The sequence below is a fragment of the Polypterus senegalus genome, chromosome 2 (assembly GCF_016835505.1).
Source record: "Polypterus senegalus isolate Bchr_013 chromosome 2, ASM1683550v1, whole genome shotgun sequence".
Taxonomy (NCBI): Eukaryota; Metazoa; Chordata; class Cladistia; order Polypteriformes; family Polypteridae; genus Polypterus; species Polypterus senegalus.
This window is the reverse complement of record NC_053155.1, coordinates 189,681,203-189,699,164: the sequence shown is the minus strand read 5'-3', so window position 1 is coordinate 189,699,164 and position 17,962 is coordinate 189,681,203. Positions and strand designations below refer to the sequence as shown.

Below are 17,962 nucleotides of genomic sequence, written 5' to 3'. Positions count from 1 at the left end.
ACACATTAACAATTTCAATGTTGGGGAACGAGACAAAGTAGAACATTTACAGAAACCAATAAATAATGCAATTTAAAAAAAAAATATAATCTTAATATCTGTAATCTAATAGATTGTTTCATTGATTTTTCTTTGCAATCCATGACAGAAGGTTCTGTTGAATGCCATTTCTTAGTCACCGGGCTGGATCTTAAACATTGATCACGCAATTCGAACAAAAGTCAGGAATAAAACAAGTAAATATCTAAACAGTCACTCTAAAACTAAACAGTAAAATGTGTTGTGGTGCGTTTTACTGGACCAGTGGAAAATGTTTTAAGCAACTTTATGACCCTGCCAGCCCCCAGCCCATCAAAGGAACGGCAGCGCGGTATTTGTCAGATAGACTGATTATCTTTCACATCATTAAGCGTATTTTGTCGTGATATTATATATTGCTGTCAGTGCCAAGTCCGGCATGTTGATGACTGATTCGTGTAATTTATATCTAGCTTTGATTATTTCGGTGGTGTAGTTGTAAAAGTAAATAAGCCATTTTCGCAATTGTGCTTGAAGCCATGAAAGGGAAATAACGAGCAAACACGAAAAGAGGAAATCAAGCAATTACGCTCACAAATACTGTTTAAGCTGAGCTAGTGATTTATTAGTAACTTGAGAGGAGTTTGAGTAGGGCGCCAGTATGCGATCGTGTACTTTCCCTGGCAGAAACAGCGCTAATTTTTTTTCAACTGCTGTAGCATACGAAACCTTCAGACACAAATGGTGCTTGGCGTTATTAAGACTGTTAGTGTAAAAATGAACAGTTTTCCAGTGCCGTTCGTTCTGCCCCTTCTGCGTGTGTGTGTGCGCGCGCGTTTCGGTCACTGCCTTTTCATTTTGCATTAGCCATCCCAAAACTGCGCCGAACACAAGAATGTGACGTGCGAAGCTGCTTGCAGTCACAGATGCTCATATACATTCAGAGCTTAAAGCCACCTTACTGTCTGCAAGACGTGGCTAACAGAGGAGATGTCAGTATGTGAGCACAAGAACAACGAGAGCAGAAGGAAAAGAAGCCAGCTTTCCGTCTTAGATTGAAAATTGAATGAGAAGCATAAAAACTTCATTTAGGTGACATCAGCTCTTCCGTTTATTAAAAAAGCAGAGCGCACCTTGTCGATATTATTAGTTTCAGAGAAAGCGGAACTCGTAAATACGGTCAAAATGTGACTTTTACAAATTAGATATTTTGTAACGTGTTCATGTATCGTGCATTCACCACAGCGTGTTATTTTCAGTTTTAACAATTAGCATTCAATTCCATTCAACTTATTTTTGTTTTTTCTAAATCCAACTATGTCTCTAGAAGAAACTATTATATTCAAACCCGAAGTGGCGAACTTAATATTTTCAAACTTGTCTGGACATGAGAATTCTTTAAATCATTCCTCTTGGATGACAGACGAACTGTGGCCATACCCAGCGGTCATTATTACCTCAGTCTACGGACTCATCATTTTAATTGGACTAATCGGCAATATCACTCTCATCAAGATATTTTGTACCGTGAAGTCCATGAGGAATGTCCCGAATCTGTTCATTTCAAGCTTGGCTTTGGGAGACCTGCTTCTATTAGTCACTTGCGCACCAGTGGATGCTAGCAGGTACCTGGCGGACGACTGGCTTTTCGGACGGTTAGGGTGCAAACTCATTCCTTTCATCCAGCTCACCTCCGTAGGGGTGTCGGTGTTCACTCTCACCGCGCTCTCTGCAGACAGGTAAGGTAGTTGTACGAGTCCCGTGTGTTTACCTGTACTTCACATAGTGTGCACAATATACTATAGACGCTTCGTATTTAGAGGGTATTTAATGTTTTAAAGGGTTCCTGTATGCAGTGTTTATTGAAAATCATGTTTTACATTGAACTCCTACAAGGAACCTGGTTCTATACACCGGGTTCTTTGTGTACGGAGATGTAACTGTGTAAAAACATTATTCGTATATACTATTGTTATTTGGGAGTTGTTAAGTCAGGAGTTGGTGAAATCGGGAGAGCGATTGAAGTTACTTGCAGCTCTCTCGCATTTGGCCGCTGTCTTGCTGACGAGACTTGCCGCAGTTATCCATAACCAAATAACAGAAAACTCGAATCAACACAAAAGAGAGAATGTTACATGGATGCACTCCTTCGACCATACAAGCGATAAACGGATTATACAATGGTCTCATGAAGATGCCATCTGTTATTATTCTTGGATATAAAGTCTTCAACACACTGTCATTTTCTTGTAATTTTTTTTTTACTGTACGTAATTCATTTTTCTTATGCATCAGACCGCACTGGTTTCCATTACAAAAGTATCCCATGTTTTATATTCTTTGATGATTTGCAGTTACATGTGTCTCATCATTTATCAAAGGTATTGTGTTAATTGGATTCCTAAAGTGACACTGTCATTCGATTTGTATCATTACGGTTGTCATTAGTGAAACAAGATCACTACATATAGATTTTCCTTGAGTGTATAGACTTCGAGGCACTAATAAGTCCATGGTTATTGATTAGAAGGGCCTTAAATTTGTGAATAACATTAAAAAAGTTACTATGCTAAAGAAAGAGAATGATAACTTAATGAACTAGAGCTATGCATTTAAAACATCTTCTTTTAAAAGGAGATATTTATTGTTTTTTGTTTTCAGAGTTGTATATAAAGAGATTTAAAAATTGTAAAGTTACACAATGGCCTCAGAATCTCTGGGCATGTAGAGTTAAATGTGTGATCACAATTTATACTTTCAGTGGTCTTTGGACACACGATTTCACACACAGTAGAATTTCAGTTTGGCGTGGTAATACTGTATATTCACATTTGTTTCCTTTTAATAAATGGGGTCATTTGAAATATACATGCAGTAACACACTCACTCAGATATATTCAGTGTTTTTTAGCAGTTTGTATTGACTGATTTTTATAGAAATATTATTTCAATGCTTAGGGAACTATCCATCCATCCACCTCCCCAACCTTCCTTTTTAGGGCTGGGTTGCAGGGCAGCTAGAGCCATCCAAGCAAGGCTAGGGCACAAGGCAGGAGCAACATCTGAAAGGAGCATTCAGTAAGCCATGATATGATAATACAATAATACCTAAAAACAATTTGTATGAATCTGAATAATCTATACTAAGTGTAGGAGCAATATTAAAGAGTACCAAGAAAGGGTACATTAAATAAAAAGTAATGCACAATAGTACATGACTTTATATTCACTTGATTTAGTATTATTATGTCTAGTACTACCAGTAATTGCAGACCTTTTGTTCTGGCATCAGTTGGATTGAACTTGTCAAAAGTAATCTTCTTAACTAAAACAGAATGGTGTTCACAGATAAGGATAAGTAATATGAGTAGCTGAACCAAGCTTTATCATATTGTAGGTGGCATTTCGACATAGATGTACTACAACAAGACTGCGTCACTATTCCTGTGATTTTTCCTCATTAGACTGTCTCCTTTATCACATGCTTTATTCATCTTCTTAATTGCATGCTAGAGATAATCTGCTTCTTTCAGATTTAGAAACTTTGAAATCCTTTGGTTATTAACAAAGAGCTTGTAACTTTGTTAACCTGTAGCGTCCAAATTTTCTTGCATCCGGGTGTTAAGATTTATTTGAAATAATTCAATAAATAGTGTTTAATTATTATTTTCATGCTTGGATTCACAATAATTTAAATGTTGCTTCAAAAAAAAAATGTAGGAGCACTTTGTTGGCTAAATGATTTTTTTAACCACACTATTGACGGCGTCTTGCCTTGGTTTGAGGTTATATTACATTTTAGAATGTACACAAATATTGTTTTACTAGGTGCAGTAATTGTTTTAACTGAATAATCATGAATGATATTCACTTTGACAAAACAGCTTGTAAATAAATTAAGAGGTAATCTTCATCATTTGCATTACCCTGAAGAAAAGTGAGTCTAACAGACTGCAAAACTTACAACATTCTACATTGTTTAATCTAAAATGTCAGATTTTATAAAAAATATTAATGCTGAATTAACAATATCCTGTTTTGTATTCTGTTTGTGCAAGAGCATTCAGCAATTGGAATACATACAGTATATCAATTACTTTGAGAAACGCACAAAGGTGTATGCTAAAATTATAATATTAACGTCTGTCGTCCTATCTTTCTGTTATTAAACAAACTTAATCTGCTTTATGGTTCTGCGTGGGAACTGGAAGCAAAGGTAGAAAGTTGGATACCAGCATAGGAAAGAACAAATATTAGGATTTGCTATGAATAAAAATGAATAAGAAGTGATACTTTTTTAAAATGTTCTATTATAAAGCACACAAAGATACAGTGCTGCATTGAAATGTCACTTAGATTAACAATTATAGTTGGGTCATGTTGTTTCTAATCAGAATGCACCAAGAGGTTTTTAAGACTATTTCTACATTGCTATTATTGCATAAAACAAAGCAATTAAACACAAAACAATTTAAAAATAAGTTTTCTGAGTTTTTTCTTTTTAATTTGTATGTCTACCTGCATACAATATCTCAATAAGAAAAGTATGTGGTCTAGATCTCCCAATTCATTTTTGTAAATGTTTCATCGTTTCTTTTCTGGCATTCATAAATTGAAAAACTTTGAAGTTGGCAGTATGCATCTGTATAGTAGTTTAATTATTTTATTATTGTTTTGCATGTAATTTTGGTAAAATTCAAAGTAAGGAGTTAACATGTTTGAGTTCGGTCCGTACAAATGCTTATTTAAACTTTTTAGCTTTATTGTGTCTACATCTTTCCAGAAAGCACTAAAAATGTAAGTAATGTGCTTTTTTATGTTCATTCTTATACAAACTAGAATTATTGTTTATTGACGTTTGATTATATAATTTGTATTATATTTTTACTCTTTCCTGGGTAATGGGCTATTTTAGAGTTTTTTTGTTGTTGTTTTTTACCGTCTTCAATTTATTTTAAGTACTGAGGGAAACTCTGCATAAGATATGTTTGATATTTTTCTAACATGTGCTGTTTAGCATTTTAAAGCGGACTTTCAACATTTATGTCTGAAAAATGTGTTTTGCTGGTGTACTGATTTAAAAAGAAAAGTAAATTATATCACAAAGATTATAGATTATTTCCAATCAGACACATTGAATTCAGCCTCACTTTCTATAGTAATCACATTGAAAGTCTTTTCACTGGGAGCTGTTTTGGGTACAACACCCAAATTCTGTAATTCAGACTCTCATAAAGCCTTGCTGTACCTAAAAAAATGTCAGAGTCTATCAAACACTTTGACTTGGTCTCCTAGTTAAGGTTTGGAATGGCATACCACAAAGTCAGTGGTTTAATTTGCATCATTAAAGTATCTGTGAAGGAGATATTTCTGCAACTCCAGGTCAATCAATCAATATATATATATATATATATATATACATACATACTAGCCATGCCCTGTGGCGCCGCCCACATATTCCCCTTCCCCTTGGTCTCTGTCTCGGATTAGCGTCCTGCAAGTGAGCTATGATTTTTAGCGTGATGAGAGAAAATGCAAAATCAACCAGAATGTTCAAGAAAATTATAGAAAAAATCACGATTAAGTAGTTCTCTTGATCTCTAGCTAAGCGGAGGTAAGGTACTCACCCTGAGGCTATCGTGTGAATGAGGAGGGCCCTGCCCTCCTTCCCTCGGCATTCTGTGTGTCTCTCAGATCCGTGCAAATAAATCGGTACCTCAAGCGAACTATGATACATAGCACAATGAGAGAAGTCACAAAAGCAACTGGAATGTTCTAGCAAATTATATAAAAAACCCAATCTAAATCTGTTAAGTAGTTCTCTTGTGAAAGCAGACAGACATACAGTACAGACAGACAGACTTTGGATTTTATACATATAGATATATATATATATATATATATATATATATATATATATATATATATATATATATATATATATATATATATATATATGTATATATATATATATATATATATATATATATATACTGTATATACTGCATAGTGATTGATGGCACACATGGGCTGGTGTCCCTGTTGGGATGGGTGTGGTCCTTTACCCGGCCAGGATGCCAGTGTGATGGAAGGACGGGGGAGACAACCTTCACAAAGCATGCTGGGAACTGTAGTCCAATAAGGCAGCCTGGTTGGGTTTTGAGGGTGCCACCAAGGAGTGGTGCAGGGCTACATGATCCCAACTTTGTGGCACTTCTAGCTAGCTATACCCTAGCACCAGAAGTTCTCTCAGTGCTGACGTCCAATGTTTCATCCAAACATTCAGCAAAAGTGTGTATACCTGATGAGCCCAAAATTGGGGCAAAACACGTATTGTGTACTCTTTGTATTATTTGGTAGGCACTATATATATAATTATATATACAGTACAGGCCAAAAGTTTGGACACACCTCCTCATTTAATGTGTTTTCTTTATTTTCATGACCATTTACATTGGTAGATCCTCAGTGAAGGCATCAAAACTATGAATGAACACGTGGAGTTATGTACTTAACAAAAAAAGGTGAAATAACTGAAAACATGTTTTATATTCTAGTTTCTTCAAAATAGCCACCCTTTGCACTGATTACTGCTTTGCACACTCTTGGCATTCTCTCGATGAACTTCAACAGGTAGTCACCTGAAATGGTTTTCACTTCACAGGTGTGCCTTATCAGGGTTATTTAGTGGAATTTCTTGCTTTATCAATGGGGTTGGGACCAGCAGTTGTGTTGTGCAGAAGTCAGGTTAGTTGGACGATCATTTATTTTTCAACAGGACAATGACCCCAAACACACCTCCAGGCTGTGTAAGGGCTATTTGACCAAGAAGGAGAGTGATGGAGTGCTGTAAATGGTCATGAAAATAAAGAAAACACATTGAATGAGGAGGTGTGTCCAAATGTATATATACTTGTAGCTGGAGATCCACAAAGGGAGAAAATGAATCACGTATCATAAAGTAGGTTTTATTCCTGAGCTTTCAACCCAATAAAAGCCAATAATAAAAGTGCTAGAGAGCTGGCTGAATCCTGGTTATCAAATGAGAACGCCATCAACAGACACTTGGACATAAATCCAGCATATGCAAACTTAAGAAGAACTTATTCTTAATAAACAAGACTTTACTCCCAAACCCCCACCACCACCCCTGACCACACGGACCTAGCCACCCCATAGTTATTGCTATATATTGCCTTTGATCCTTGTAAATCTAAGCATTATCCTCTGATGAAGACCCCTGATAGGGGTTGAAAGCTAAGGAATAAAAACTACTTTATGATACGTGATTCACTTTCTCCCTTTGTGGAGCTACAGGTATGCAAACCGTATCACAGACCTTCTCTTCCATATATATATATATATATATACATATATATATGTGTATGTATATTTAAATTAATTTTTGTTCAGTAAGTGTGTAGTAAGGGACTCTATAAACCACTCTCTAATTACAATAAGTCAGCAATAAATGCAACACCATAAGATTGTGAATTCACTTAGACAACCTGTGAAAGCAAAGATTGTATGTAATGGTCACACAGTAGTCTGTTGAGCTGAGAATTTGGCAGAGGTCTCCACATTAGGTGAAAAGTCTTTTGTCTGTGTCACAAAAGTCAAATACATGTTTGTTTACTTACAATAACTATATGCATTTTATAATTATTTAAGTGGACCTATCATATTCAATTTTGGAAAAACTTTAAAACAGGGATTTCAAGAGCTTACTATAATACATTTAAAAGATACATATTGCTATATATTCCAAACAAAGACTTTATTTTGCTCTTGAGTTTCTAGCGTAATCGAGTCCCTAGCACAGTCTGTGGTTCCTATGTGCTTCAAAAGATCCACAGTCGTTTCTGTTCAAAAGAACAATAAGCCCACGTGCCTGAATGACTACCAACATGTTGCACTGACATCAGTAGTCATGAATGTGTTTGAGAGGCTAATGAAAGACATCATCTCATCCTCCATCCCAAGCACTGACACAGAACATTTACATCCTGGTTTGGAAACTGCTGTGCTCAGGACCGTAAAGCCCTACAGAGAGTGATCCGTGCAGCGGAATGCTGCTTCAGGTCAGCTCTACCATCTGTGCAGGACATTTACACCAGAAGATGCAGGACCAGAGCTCTCAGGATTATCAAAGACTCATCTCATCCTAGCATCATCTGTTAAAATCAGGCAAAAGATTTTGTAGTATCCTGGCCAAGACAGAGAGACTCAGAAGGAGTTTCTATCCTCAAGCCATATGACTGTTAAATCAGAACATGCCATCTCATACATGACCCTCCAAATACTTAGACTGAACTGTAATTGTACCATGACATCTACCCTTGCCTTATTTTGGAATTGGTCTGTCCTTTAACTATGCACCTGTCTAACTTTGGTTTTGCACAAAAATCACTATTAAACCTTAACACTTAATTCTACTTTATTTCACTTAATTTTACTTATTTATTTATGTTCTAGTATATTTTTATCTTTCATTCTAGGACTTTTTGTTAATCTAACTGATATTCTTCTAACTTTGCACAGTTTTTGATAAGCGGATCAGGATGCATTTCACTGCGTGTCGTCCTGTATAACTATGCATGTGACCAATAAAGAATCTTGAATCTTGTTACATAAAAGTAAGTGCATGTAGATGTACTTTTGGTAGCCCCTATTCTCACATGTTCTATTCTATGTTGATGATTTGTAAACCTTAAGATCTTGTTACTTATTAGTAATTGACTAATAGATGCATCTAGATAGATCATATTCTGAAGTGTTACCAAGAAACTGTAAGGGGCTGACTGACTACAACAGAGTTGCCTGAGGCAGAAGGGCCATGAGATAGTGAAGCTTAAGATATTTACCTACATCTAAGAAATATTCTTCAGTAGTGACTATGGCATTCAGAGTACTAAGATAGATGTGGACTGCCAGAGGGCCATGCTATAGACCTAGACTCTTACAAATAAAGAATCCAGAGTGGTTCTTCAGAGCAGTGCCATAGGGAAACCATTTTTGGTTTTTAAAAGAACCATAGTTTACTTAGATTGTAAAAGACTCCATAAATAACCATGAACAGATGAACATTTGTGAAATACTGTAGGGCTACTTATTTTGAAAGGACTCTTGCTGCATACAGGGAAAATTCAGATTTTCTAGATCTGTTAGTAACTTATTACATGGCCTAGTATACATTGTAAGGGATGTCCGGCAGCCCAACCTGGCCAGATTGCCCATTAAAGGGAAAGAAGGGGGAAAGCAGCTTCTTTAGGGCACTAAAGCTGCTAGATAGCAGCTTCCACGGGTTGCAGTGGTGCCCTGGATTCCCACAGGGCATCATGGTACTTGGAGTTCTTTACCTCAGCCCTGTTGGGTACCGTGGGTGCCACCATAGGACGCTGCAAGAACTAAGGAGCCTCACAGAGATGAGCCAGTGTTGGGTGGAAGGTGGATGAAGCTTGCTGGGAGAAGCAGAGGAGTCAAAGACCAAGAGAAAGAAAGAAAGAGTCATTGTGTGCTGTGCCTTTCATGTACTTGTGGCTGTGGAGTTGGGAAACACGGTTGTGAAGAGTTTTCTACAGAATAAAAAGACTGCTTTTAACTTGTGCACTATGCCTGTTTTGTTGGGTTTGGGGAGCTGGAGTGCCCCATTCTGCCCACAACATTAAATATTTATATTGTCTCCATATTAGGAACCTTTTCAAAGCCTGAAGAATCAATTTCACATGCAAAGAACCCTTCTCTTAATGAAATGCTTCTTTCTCAGGGAATAGTCAAACAAGAAGCATCAAAACCCATTAAAGTACCATTAAGGAACCAGCTTTTTTGTATTTGTACTTGGTTAAGACTCTGTTAACCATTATTAAAGGAATGCAGCCTGAGAGCACCTTAATCCTAAATTGACCCCTATCAGAGCCTGCCTTATGTTCTGCTCTGGGTTGGTTACTGCCCAGCACCCAATTCTGTAATTGTATGCTCAAACCACATGACGTTACACTACAAAAACAAACACTTTCTCTACTATTTTTTATTTAACAGATCTGTGTTATTTATTGTTTAATTCTTGCACATAACCACACTCACATAAAATAGGCAAATATCAAGGTACCAATTAAAAAAAAAAAAACATGAATGTCTTTAGGAAATTGGGGGAAAAACAGAGTACCCAGAAAAATATCTGTGCATACATATGGACAATATGCAAACCCCCCTCAGACAGTGAACCAAGTCACCTGGAGCTGTAAAGCGGCAGAACTAGGCCCTGAAACATCATTTTGCTTTACAAGAACATAAGATCATAAATTATATTCACCATTATTTGTTTGAAAATGTATGTATCCTGTATGAGTATGTCTGTGAAGAATGCAGTAAATTTTATACATTGCAACTGTTGAATTTGTCATCTTGAATTACTCCTAGCATTTAACCAAATGGATCAGTAATTGAGAAATAGTCTGTGATAAAGTAGTACCTTGAATTATTTAAAAATATTGACAGTGATATGTACTATATTTTAGGGTCATATTATAATATCGGTGCATGCCTAAATACTGAATTAAATAAGTGTTTAAGTGGTTTGCTCAAATTAACAATACATTTGTAAGACAGTATATTGCATTCTGGTTCAGCAGCTGATGAAAAGGCAACACCCTCAATTGAAAATACTCATAAGCACAAATAAATCCAGTGATTCTTCTGTAGAATCATCTCTTGAAATGATGACACTTGTACAATGATTTTAAATTCCACCCTCATCTTTCTGGGCGACCCTTAACAAATTACTTAAGAAATTTATTTGCCAAATGTAGATTAATAATTTGTGATTTTAATCCAAGGTGTATGAAGTGCATTTAGCTACTGTTCACTATGAAACTGTTTTACAAATCAAATAAATAAAAGAAGTTAAGATTTGATTGGATGAAATATTGGATTAATGTTAGGAATTCAAGTTTACTCTCCTCACTAGCAAATGTACTGTTTGTTTAAAGGAAGATAGGGCAGAGTGTATTTGTGCTCTCCAGGGAAGGCATTGCACACAGCAAGGGTACTATTTAATTGAAAAGTTTGTTTTCCCACAGAATTTAATAGGAAAGATAAAAGTGACAAAAGACCTGGGTATTTACAATTGCGGTGGAACAAAAAAGCATAGTTAAATGCTGTTTTTTTTTAATCTGTGCAATCAAGCTGCACAAATGGCGCATTAAACTTTCCATTGAAACAACAAATGAAGCTTTTTATTTGGACAAACAGTAGTTGTTTAAATTTTACACCAGAAAAGAGTTCTGTAGGAAAGTAATTTCATGCCTGTGTTTTTTGTCTATGATATGTGAGCCTAGACCACACACATGATTTAAGATGTCTGATTATCCAATGTTAAACTATGCATGCTGTATATTACATTTTTAGAGACACACATTTAAATATTCAGTGTAAGTTATAACAATAGTTTAAGTAATCGTAGTAATAGTTTCAGTTGGTATGTGAAAGAGGAGGAGTAGGAGGAGGAGGAGCTAAATCTCTTCATTAGAAAATAGCAGAAAACCATGTAGTTAGTTTTTAGCAGTAATAAGCACCCTTGTTATACTGTTCCTATTACTTATTAGTTGATTTGAAAATTATTTGTTACTAGCAAAATACCCGCGCTTCGCAGCGGAGAAGTAGTGTGTTAAAGAAGTAATGAAAAAGAAAAGGAAACATTCTAATATTAACGTAACATGATTGACATTGTCATTGTCATGAGTGTTGCTGTCATATATATATATATATATACATATATATATACACACACACACACACACACACACAAACATATATATACATATACACACATATATACAGTATATATACATATACATCCACATATACAGTATATATACATACACACACACATATATATATGCATATATATGTACATATATACACATATGTATACATATCCACATATATATATATATGGGGTGGGGCTCGATTAAAAAAATTAATCTAATTAATTAGAGGCTTTGTAATTAATTAATCTTGATTCATCGCATGTAATCGCACACATAAATTTGCCCCAAAGCGCAAATGTTTTTTTTAATTTAAAAGGGTTTTAGTGGGCGAAAGAATTAAATAATAGACATGGACATGAATATTGTAAACTCAAGCTCTTTTAATTTCTGAAAAAAATGCATTTAAACTGCATTTCAATGCAAATCAGAATCATCATCCGTGGCTAAAATTGGGCAGACTTAAAAATAAAATGTTATTCTAAGTACTTTAAGTACATGTTCAGAATGGTATTGTCTTTAAATAATAATAAGAAAATTTTCAACATAAAGTGCAGTTTTTCATTTAAAAAAAATAAGGCAGAAACGCAAAAGTTAATTTGACCAGCTTCACCTTTAAACTCTGAATAACCTTAGCCAAAATTATTTTGTACATTAGGCTAAAACAAAGTGATCATTGAACATTTTGTAATTAGATGTAATTAAAATTACTAACATTCACGGAAGGCCAATGATCCCCAATAAGAGCCAAAAAGTCCGCTTTCTGTAATGCATCTAATTTTGCTTGCTTTTCAATGTCATAAAGCTGTTGAATTTAACTTGAAATAGTCTCTCGGCACGGCAGTTGAAAAGTTGGATGACCTGACGCTAACTGTAGCACATTTTCTAACCCCCTATCTTCCAGCACTGTTAGTGGTCTACAGTCCAAAGCAATCCATTTTGCGAGAGAATTTGTAAGTTTGACCGATGTTGACTTACTAATTTTGGTCCTGAAGCCAGTCATTTTATCAGTTTTGGGCTGCCGACACCTTTTGTTGGTACTCATACTCGTACTGCTAGTGCTAACAGCATACACAGTTTCTGTGTTCGCTGTAACATGTTTTGCATTTAGATGGTACCGTAAGGTTGAAGTGCCTCGGTGTTATGCAAACTCCTTTTCTGCACAGTTTGCACAAAACCACGCTTTTATCAAGGCTTCCGTCGGGTAGTCTTTTGAAATGAAATTTTTCTCCAATCAGTCCTAGCAACACGCTTTCTTCCGACTCTTATATTTTTGTAGCTCTGATGTGTGCATCAATGTAATTGGTGTACCAGGAAATCATGCATTGAGAGAAGTTCCCCTTTGCTTGGAATGCAAAGTGTGATTAAATGCATTATTTTTTAACGCGTTATGGAGAACATGCATCAAAGCTTCTCAGCTCTGCTTGTGCTAAGAAAAGGAAACATTTTAAAAATAACGTAACACGATTGCCAATGTAACCTTTTGTAAGTAGTGCCTGGAGGATTCAGAGTGTGGAGAAACTCTAGAGACAGCGTGTGTATTAACTTGTGGATTTTTCTGTGAGTATTTGGTGGCAGCGTGACAAAGTTGCTTCCGCAAGACTGCGTTAGCTGCGGAGCTCAGCTCAGAGCGAAATGAGGTGAATGGGCGGGGAGAGGATGACGTCACTCCCCCACCATCCTCAACTGTCAATCCCCTCACAAACACAGTCTCTCGGAATTTGCATAAGCACAGCCCTTCACCAGCAATTTTAAAATTAGTTACAAAGTGATCAAAACTGTCGTTTATACCCTGCGTCCTCTCATTAAACTTGTATCCCGCATTAGTCGTGGGCATGACAAACGCCAGCGGCAACCTGTCTATGAACTTAATTTAAACTTTAGGTTTACACCGTGCTTTGTTTCCGAAGTAGCTGCAGTCATGAATATGCTTGTATGCGTTACTGTGCATGACAAACTGCAGTGGGATCGTGTCTATAAACTTAATTTAAATTTACGGTTTACACTGTGCTTTGTTTCCGCAATAGCTGCACTTATGAATATACTTGTGTGTGTCACTCGCTCGCTTCTTATTGTTTCGCTGCCTACTCAATTGTATAATGCATGTTTTCTTCAGCGCTTTCTGGAGCTGTTCCTTGTTTTCTACATACTCACAGTCAGTTCACGTGATTATGTGGGAGGCATGATGATGTTACATGAAACTCCGCCCCCCACGGCCATCGAGCTGAACTCCTTTACAGTATATGGAGAAAAATAGGTTCCAGTTATGACCATTACGCGTAGAATTTCGAAATGAAACCTGCCCAGCTTTTGTAAGTAAGCTGTAAGGAATGAGCCTGCCAAATTTCAGCCTTCCACCCACACGGTATGTTGGAGAATTAGTGATGAGTGAGTCAGTCAGTGAGGGCTTTGCCTTTTATTAGTATAGATTATGTTTATATTTCATTTTTAAGTCTTGCACGTCAATGACATCATTTGCTTCCTTGCCTTTTAATGCAGGCTATTGCCAGAAGCTTGGATAAGAAAGAGCTTCATGCTAGTAGATCATCTGAATGTATTAAAAGGAAAGGCTAAAATGTAAAAAGAGAATTTTGTAGCATTTAAATGAAATGTAAGAATATTAGGAGACCAACCAAAGACCATCGAGCCATTTAAAGCTTTGTTTCACCCTACTCCATCTTGATAAATGTATATCACTATTTAGTTTATTAACACTTGTCTGTATTTGCCTTTGAGTTTCCTCATATCCTAAATATAATCTCTGTCACTCATAAGTAAAACATTAGACTGATCCGTTTTGCATATTAATGTATATACTCATTTCATATTGTACTGCAGTGCACATTTGTTTACACGTCTTCTTCAAAACCGCTTTCCTGTTCTGAAGTCATCATCTGTGGTTAATTGATTTTGAAATTTAAGAACAGAACTTGCCATGACAGCCATCTCCATCCCCCACAATTACTGATAATATTTTTTTTTTTTTCTGTTCGCAGCTCAGTAGCCTAGAGGTTAATGCAACTGCATTATGGCCCTACCACCCTGGGTGTGAATTTCTGTCTGGAAGGCTGAGTTTTTGCATTTGTAGCCATTATCCTTCTTATTCTTAGACTCTATAATGTGCTAGTGAGAGCAGTCAAATCTGTACTCATTGACACACTACGAAAGAGATGACCAGCTCTAGAAGATGTGGAGAGAAGAGAAATCAAAAGCATTTTGAGACTAAAGGGCAAGGGCAAGTCTTACTCTGATACTATAAAGGAATTGTCACTTTGTCTTGAATCATACCTTTTTTTAACTGAAATTCTCCTAAATCTACTCACTGAAACATAGTTATTTTGGTAATGGGAACTGTTAAAAAATGTTATTATTGAATATACAGTTTTGGATAGGAGTAGGGAGAATAATATGGGATGACTGAAAACCTTGTCTTCAATAGATAATATCACATTTCTAGTGTATTACCTTTTCAAGAACTGGTAGCATATCCCTACATGCATCTGACATCTTTCAGTTAGGAAAAGCATCTTAGAATGTTTAATAAGTCCTACTCTGGCAGTATTAAGGGGATTGTCAGGGACAATAAGTGACTCAGTGCTCTGCTTCTCTCTGTTTTACTTCTGTACATAGAGATGCTGGTCACAAACCCACAGCCTCCAAATCAAGCTTATCCAGTTGCACTAAAGGAGAACTTTTTTTTTGTCCAAGTGAGTAAGCAAGTATCTGACTTCTACACCAACTGAGAAGTATCAGTTTGCACAGCAACAGGCTCACATTTGCACATCTTCTCTCCCTTTCTTTCTCTCGGCTCCAATGAACCCCTATAGAAGTCAATCCTATAAAGTCTTGTATAGAGAAGAGTATGTGTGGCCCTCGTCCATGTCTTTAAAATTCTCAACGGCTTCCATAAAGCTTTTTTAGCATGTGGAAATTAAGGAATTAAGAAATGCCAAGAACTACTGATTCATGTAGTGGAAACTATGATGACTTTTTAATAAAAAGTATCTGGATCAAATAATATGAATATGTTAGCAACACATGCGGTTGTAAGAAAATATTTGCAATGATTATTATAGTAACTGTAGTGCTATATTTGAACGATCTTTTTCAAGTAGTAGACGTTGATTCAAATAGAAAAGAGATTCTGGCCAAATCGTAACAATGATGCAGGCCTTTTTTTAACTGAAATTCTCCCAAAGCTTTACACTAGAACTAAGTTATTTTCGCAATTGGCACTGTATGCTTAAATGTTCTTTTTCTTCATTGTCCATGTAGGTGCAGTTTTGGGTAGGAGTAGGAAAAACCATATTGGATGACTGAAAACCCTGTTTTCAAGAGATTTTATCTGATATCACATTTATACTGTACGACCTTTTCCAATATTGATAGCATATCCTTGCATGTATCTGACATCATTCAGTTAGCAAAAGCATCTTAAATTATTTATTATTGTGAGTCAGGGAGTTCTGTGGTACTTCAAAGATCCCACATTTTACTTTTTATTGCTGCACTCTCAATTGGAAGTTGGAGAGAATATGACAGATTTCACCAGTTAGTTCACCAAATATAACACAGATGTAGGGAAGAACTCCTAGTAGTTTCTTTATTCCAAAGTACTGCTACCTTAGAATAAGGGAGCATTTAATAGAATTTGGTCTCTTTGTTCCCAAATTCATATTCCTCAGATTAATAATCAGGTTCCTACTAATTCAACTCTGTTGCTGAGGTTTAAGCAAAAAAGTAAATTGTACATCGATCATCTTTATGGCCACAACAGATAACCAGTTTAAGAATGCTAGGATGATCTTTTAATGTTTATTATTTTCTAGGTAATGTCATAAAGATCATTACTGGGTATATTTACCAGTTTTATGTTGATTTCTTTTTCTTGTCAGTTTGTTTTGTGGAGGTTGTAACAAGTCAGGTGAAGGTGTTAGTAATAAGAGTGTGCTAGTTGGACTAGTTGGATCTTCAAGGCTGGCTGAGAAAATATACATCACTCTTTGGATATTTGGAAGAAATCCGGTGAAATGCCAGCTGCTGTTTTGGTCACATGAACATCAGTGCCTGCAGATTAAAACTAAATTCTTTGAGTGCCAATGAAAACATATTGGCCATGTTTTAGGCAGATGTTCTTTTTACAGGTAATGTTATTTTCCTTTAAAGAAATTCAGATTAACACAAAAATGTAAAATCGGAAGTTAATGATGTAAAAAGAACCCTGCCCTAGATTACTAGGCATGAACAATTTGAACTTTTGCAAAGTAAGCAAATATAAAACCAGACTATGCACATTTTGGCTTTGGATTTAATAAATGAACAGAACTCAAACTCACTTTCGGAGTTTAGAGGAAAATTTTCAGTATCCATCAATTTCCTTTCCTTTTTGGACAGTCAGATCAAGGTAGATATCAACACAAAATAATCCACTTAAAATTGTTAGTGGTTAAGAATGCTCCCTGAAAAAGCTATTTGGGAGAAAGTAAAAGTAGTAATAACAGAAATTGGATTAAAGGCTCAAAGCTTTGCACAAAAAGCAACACAAATATTTTCATTATGAATAGGATTGGATGTGCCAATGGCAAAATGTTGTCACTTCAACATAATATGCACTTCCTGTCTGCAAACTCACACATTCATTTTTCAAAAGCCTAAAATAAAAAAGTCACTAAAGATATTTAATTCAAGTCAGGGCTAGATTCTGCTTCTTGATGACTCATTCATGAAAAAGCATGCATAGAAAAATGGATGGAGAGCATAATGAATCATGTCAGAATTTAATATATATTTTTATACAGTGCACATTTCTTTTGAATATGGACAATCGTTAAGACTTTAATTGGATTGAGAGTGCTTACAATCTATGGTGCGAAATGAACAAACTCTTACAGTAAATTAACTCCTGAAGTTTTTTCACCTCTTTCCATACAAATTGTGAGAATAGTGTTGACAAAGCATGAAACCATGCCATTAAAAGAAAAACGTACCTCATAAGACCTGAAAGGAGAGATTGAACAAAGAAACAACAAGAACTATATATACATTATCTAAAGCTGTTTATCCAGAGCAGGATGGCTCGAAACCTGGAGCCTCCCCCAACAGGTTTGGATGCAGAGCAGGAATAATGCCTGGTAACCAATATGTATGATATTGCTAATGTTAAGAACAAAAAGAATGTA

General features: G+C 35.9%; 1 protein-coding gene across 1 annotated transcript in view; it reads left to right on the top strand.

Moving 5' to 3' along the window:
• The first annotated feature begins 833 nt into the window (after positions 1–833).
• The window catches only part of grpr (gastrin-releasing peptide receptor), a 115,318-nt gene continuing 98,189 nt past the window's right edge, over positions 834–17,962 (top strand). Inside the window, exon 1 of the mRNA XM_039745066.1 lies at positions 834–1,757. Coding sequence (XP_039601000.1) covers positions 1,336–1,757 — 422 coding nt within the window. The 5' untranslated portion in view covers positions 834–1,335. The remainder of the gene's footprint in view (positions 1,758–17,962) is intronic.